At 35.6% G+C, this 6,000-nt stretch overlaps 1 protein-coding gene across 1 annotated transcript in view; it reads left to right on the top strand.

The window, feature by feature from the left end:
* Positions 1-498: 498 nt before the first annotated feature.
* LOC133034239 (uncharacterized) overlaps positions 499-6,000 on the top strand; it is a 28,063-nt gene continuing 22,561 nt past the window's right edge. Inside the window, exons 1-8 of the mRNA XM_061109288.1 lie at positions 499-778; positions 1,743-1,956; positions 2,575-2,652; positions 3,007-3,142; positions 3,970-4,482; positions 4,580-4,726; positions 5,144-5,283; positions 5,643-5,753. Coding sequence (XP_060965271.1) covers positions 499-778; positions 1,743-1,956; positions 2,575-2,652; positions 3,007-3,142; positions 3,970-4,482; positions 4,580-4,726; positions 5,144-5,283; positions 5,643-5,753 — 1,619 coding nt within the window. The remainder of the gene's footprint in view (positions 779-1,742; positions 1,957-2,574; positions 2,653-3,006; positions 3,143-3,969; positions 4,483-4,579; positions 4,727-5,143; positions 5,284-5,642; positions 5,754-6,000) is intronic.

The raw sequence follows: 6,000 nt of genomic DNA, 5'->3' as shown, positions 1-6,000 counted from the left end.
TAACCTAAAAAACCTAAGCTCTGTTAAGCCTAGTACTTGCCTCCAAGCTCTAAGCCTAAGTTTAACAACTTCTCTCTCTTCGTCACACGCCTATACAAGCACTATCACTTGAGTTTTTCCATTCTTGGTTCATACATTATATTCCTAAGGGGGCTATACAACAGATCCAATCTTTATTGATTTGGATAGTATTAACCCTCAGTATAAATACAACTAAAAGGCGAGTCAGTCATTACCTACTATCACAAGGGGGCCAAACCTCTATAAAAAATCTATGTATTTATTACTTTTCATTCTTGTTTATGGAACACGTGGAAAGCATCAGATCTATACAACCTCGCTGTCGGTTGATCACTTTTTGAGGTCTACACAATTGATGCTAGGTGGCCTAAATTTGGCAATGAACTTAGGAATATCCGTATTTTATTTTAAGCAGATGGAATCAATCTACATACCACCCTTAGCAGTAAATATGGTTGTTGGCTAGTTTTGGTTGTGATGTATAACTTGCCACCTTTGTTGGTAATGAACAAGAAGTTCACTATGCCTACACTATTGATATCAGGCCATTCAAAGCTTGGTAATGAAATTGATGTGTACTTAGCCCCTCTAGTTGATAATATGAGTCAATTGTGGTATGAGGGTGTTCTTGCATATGATTCCTTTAGGAAAGAAGAATTCAATCTTAAGGCCATATTACCGTGGACAACTAATGATTTTCCAACATTTGGAAATATTTCTAGATACAGTGTGAAAGGGTACAAAACATATCCTATTGGTGAGGAGAAAACATGATCTATGTATTTAAAACTTTCGAAGAAAATTTGTTATATGCGACACCGAATGTTTTTTCCAAACGAACATGTGTTTTAGACTTGGAAAAAAGCATTTGACGGTAAGCAAAAATTTGAATTGCCACCGCCACCTTTGTAAGGGGAACAAGTGTTAGAATAGTTGAATAAAGTTCAATTCGACCTTGGAAAACAAAAAAGTTACTCTAAGGAAAAAAAAAGGTCACCGTGAGAAAAGTGACGTTGTTACAAATAAACCTCAGGGGCCATGGAAAAAGAAGTCAATATTTTTTGAGCTCGAGTACTAGAAGCATTTGATATTACGTCATAATCTGGATGTGATGCACATTGAGAAAAATGTGTTAGAAAGCTTCGTTAATACCTTGTTCAATAATCCTGAGTGGAGCAAAGATGGAATCAAACATTCCTAGATTTGAAAGAGTTAGGGATTTGAGCCAATTTACACCCACAAGTTGTTGGTCGATGAACATTCTTACCACCAGCTTGTCATGCTTTAACTAAACAAGAGAAGCAATCTTTGTGTGATTCTATCTCCTAGGTGAAGGTACCTGAAGGGTACTCTTCAAATGTCTCAGATTGGGTACATATTAATTTTGAGTGGTCTGAAATCTCACGATCATCATCTATTGATTCAGCACATTTAACTAGTTATTATCCATTCTATGTTGCATAAGAAAGTTAGATATGCAATTATGAGGTTGTGTTTATTCTTCAAATCTCTTTGTTGTAAAGTAGTTGATGTGGCTAAGTTAGAGAATATTTAGTTAGAAATTGTAGAAGTTTTGTGTTATTTGGAACAATTTTTCTCGCCTTCCTTTTTTAACATAATGGTTCCCCTAACAATGCACTTGGTGAGAGAGGAGAAGTAGTGTGGACTTGTGTACTTGAGATAGAAGTACCCATTTGAATGATACATGAAAATCTTGAAAGGTTTTGTCAAAAATAGAAGTAGGCCTGAGGGTTGTATTGTTGAATCATACATCATTAAAGAGATGATTAAAATCTGCTCAAACTACTTGTCAGAGGTTACCACCATTGGCTCTCGCCCTACTCGAGTCGATAGTGAAATAAGTAGAGGGAGTAAGGGTGCTTCTCTTTGTGGTGTAAGCCGAGTTGATCGTGAAGAAGCACACCAACTTGTGTTGTAAAATACTGACGTGGTCCAACTGTACATTGAGTAAGTTTAAGTTAACTTTTCATAGTTAAAACAAAATAATTATATTCAATTGAAACTAAAATAAATCCATCAGATACTTTACGGAAATATTTTATTTGGATAAAGACCACTAATCTGACTAAGGCACGAAATCAAAAATGGGTACAAGATGAACATTATCGATATTTCAGTACATGGTTAAAAAAAAGGTACTATTAACACTATTATTTTGTTATGGATCATATATTAATTTACCTTTGCTCACTAATCAACTTGTATGTTGATAGGTATATGTGAAAATGTGTGAATCTCTGAGCAATGTATCCAACACGTTATTTTCCATATCACGAGGTCCTTCGTGTGATGTACTTAAGTACCAATCGTAGTATATAAATAGTACACAATTTTTCACCCAAGCTCGTGATAAATCTAAAAAAATACACAAAATAACGGTGTTATGATAGTTGCTAAGACTTTATAAGTATCTAGTTAAAAAGGCAAAAATCCTATTGAATGCAACATGTCTTTTTACGATGTATTTCATGAAATTTGGGAATTAGATTACAGTAGCTTTTGGAGCCCTTTTTTCCTTTGTGATTGGGTTAGGAGTGATAATGGGGTTAAAGATAATGAATTTGGATTCAAGTTAGTGGACTTGAATCGAATTGGACACAAGTCTAATACGTTTATAATGGCATCCCAAGCCAGTCAAGTGTTATATATGAGCGATCCATTAGATGCACGCTGATCAGTTATATTAACGACGCAACCAAAAGATTGTGATAATCAAGAGCCTAATGGCGATGATCTCATACTTAGTGACCGAATTCATCAAATCACTCCACCACCTATTGATGTCACTGTTGGGGATGATATCATATCATCTCGAGATCATGGTGAAGGATTATGAGTGAACGAAGCCCTCAATAGATGCGTCATCAAACACGTATTTGTATTAGTCTTTTTGATATATTTACTTTTAGCTATCAATTTACATATTTTTCTATATTCTAATGTGTGGTTTCAAATTTGCATAAGATTATCCATCATGGGACCAGGTGGGGATGATGAGTGGAGTGCTTGGTTAGATTATAATGATGATGATGATCCATCCGTGCTAGGAGGATCTAGTGTTGATCCTGAACAACCATCCATGGAAGAAGAATGTAGTGTTGTGACTAAACAACCAACACAAAAAAATACTCACGGAAAACGCAAACAGAGCGACATAACAAAAATAGATAGCATGGGAAAAAACTTGAAGATTGAGTACAATAACTATATATAAAATTGGGGAAAAGGAGTGACGACAAAAGTTACATGAATCGGAACATGGCTGTGAATTAATGTTCCACTTCGAGACATACCATGGCCTAAAGTGAGTTAGGACATTAAAAACTAATTATGGGATGACATAAAGCTAAAATTAATTTTATTATTCGAGTTATTTACTATTGATTGTACGAAGTACTTTTAACTATGATTATCAATTTATCAGGCCACATTTGATATACTGGAGAAAGACAAGAAATTAACCATTTCTAAAGGTGAAGAGAGGTGGAAGGATTGGAAAAAATACCCTAACAGATTGTATTTTTAAAGTCAAAGATGTGGCTCCCCAACTTCTCAAAAAGCCACTGAAACTGTATGAAAGCATAATTGATTTGCAACGATGGAGAGAGTTTGTGGCTACGAGATTGAGTGTAGACTTTGAGGTGGGAAGGAAAAAGGCCCAACAGAGCAGGGCAAAAAATATTTACAACCATCACATCAGACGAGGTGGTGTAAGGATGGTTTAAGAAAAAATGGGCAAAGAGGGAGGCCACCAAATTACCGAATTTGATAGATCTAAAATATAGAAAAGAATTCACATGAACACGAAAGACGAGGTGGAGGGCCTAGCTACAAAAACTGTTAAATGGATTGTAAGTTTAAAGTATAATTTCATTTATATTGTTATGTTTCATAATTTATTTCTAACTCTATTTGTTATGTTTCTAGGAAAACTTTCGTAAGCAAGTGGAAGATGGAGTTGTGCATGTCGAGGGTAAGAGGGACGTGTTGGCCATGGCACTAGGGATAGAGGAGCATGGTGGTCGGGTTCGAGCTATGGGTATCAGCATTACCCAGATCAAATATTTTAGTACACCATGCCCTAAAAGGAAAAACACGGATGGGTCAAACCAGCCATCATTAAATTTGGAGAGAGGCATTCAGGAGATTCAGAAAAGCAACAAAAAGCTACAGAAGAAAATGGATGAGCTCATTCGTCTAGTTAGTTCTCAGCATAGTAGCATTACAGGCACATCCCATGCGTCTGGTTCTTCTATTGGAGGAGCATCGAATGAACAAGCCCATGCTGACATTGCCTCTGATCCTATAGAAAAACAATCGATTCCTACCAATGTCTCTACTCCACTAGCTGCCAATGTCTCTACTCTATCACCATCACATTTCAAAAAGGTTTCTGCTCCAGCAGCAACACCTCCACCTACTAGTAATAATTTAGAAGAGGTAATCTTAATGTTATTTTATGAACTAATCTAATACAAAATTATAAATACGGTCAATTTACAACCTGAGTTGTTGCTTGTTTGATTTGGATATGCAGACCTTACTGTGTTGGATGCACTGTCAGTTGGAGACTAGTGGGATGGTACCAAAGGTTGCTTTGGGGCACATTGTGAAGGAGAAATGTTTGAAAGATGGAAAGTTCTTGATTCACAATGATGAATACCTATACAAAGATTATCGTCGGGTATTGATCAAAGAAGTCAGTGTGGAGAAAACACTACTTCCGTGTCCCATAGCCCAAGATGCATTCATAATAGTATGTCAAGCGATAAAAAGTTACGTAGCATGGCCAAAAGACTATCTTACACGTGTTGGAAAATACTTGGTACATGTTTTATTTTGTTTACTTAACATATTGTGTTTATTGATTAATGACATTTTTAACTTTATTTTTTTTCCATATATATAGACACAATCACCCATCAAGAAACCTTAGAAGCAATCCATGAGGAGAGGCAGATAAGCCTTTGAAAAATTTACTCGGTCCTTAAACATAGCCTCTAAAACACCCTGAGAGGTCAAGTAAGCCAACATGCCATGGCTGTTATTTCTAACCATGACAAACTAGCTCAATCATTACCTTATGGAACTCCGTCAAAAGGTGGTTGAAGTCGTCCATAATCCAATTCGGGTTGCTTATGATCTATTTCGGGTCAAAGATGACTCCATTTGGCTTGTTAAAAACAATACTCATGAATTGTGCACCATGAATTACTTTAGAGCCCAATCGATAGGAGTTTGGTGCATTTATGATTTCCAACTCTTAATAATAAACTTGATCATATTTTTTAATAGCGACGGTTATTAATTATGACTTTTTATCAAGCACATGAAAGAAAGATTATTAGACATCAATGGGCTAAACAGAGTATATAATTTTTTTAAATTTGACTGTAATTGCCACCGAAGTAGGGGTTGACAGTAACCGTTGTCAAGCACTAGTCACTCGTATGACTAGGATTACCAATCTAGATAAATGGGTTATTGCTCCTACAACAATCAGTATGTAGATTTAAAATGAATCATTTTAGCATTTATAACTCTTCATAATATTTATTATTATTATGTATTAACAGTTTTACACATATTTGTTCGTGCAGGATAATAATTAACTGGATGCTTATACTCATCCAACCAAGTACGCCGATGGTGGTGTACTTGGATTCAGGCAATGACGACGTACCAGATGATTTAAAATTCATCATTTTCCCGTAAGTTCTATATCTAATATCCCAATATGTAAGCGTATTTTAAATTTATAAATTTATATATGCTAACTTTACCTTTTGTGTAGATCGTTCACCATATACAATCAAATGGCAGGACGACCTGATAGACCCATCTAGTAGATAACTCCTATATGTCCTGAACAACCTGACAACAAACAATGTGGATACTACGTCATGAAATTCATTGAAATTTTTATGACCGTAGAAGATCCAATACACGTGTTGACAC

This window comes from Cannabis sativa, chromosome 2 (assembly GCF_029168945.1).
Source record: "Cannabis sativa cultivar Pink pepper isolate KNU-18-1 chromosome 2, ASM2916894v1, whole genome shotgun sequence".
In the NCBI taxonomy this organism is placed as follows: Eukaryota; Viridiplantae; Streptophyta; class Magnoliopsida; order Rosales; family Cannabaceae; genus Cannabis; species Cannabis sativa.
The sequence above is the reverse complement of the archived record's forward strand: the minus strand, read 5'-3'. Positions and strand labels throughout refer to the sequence as shown.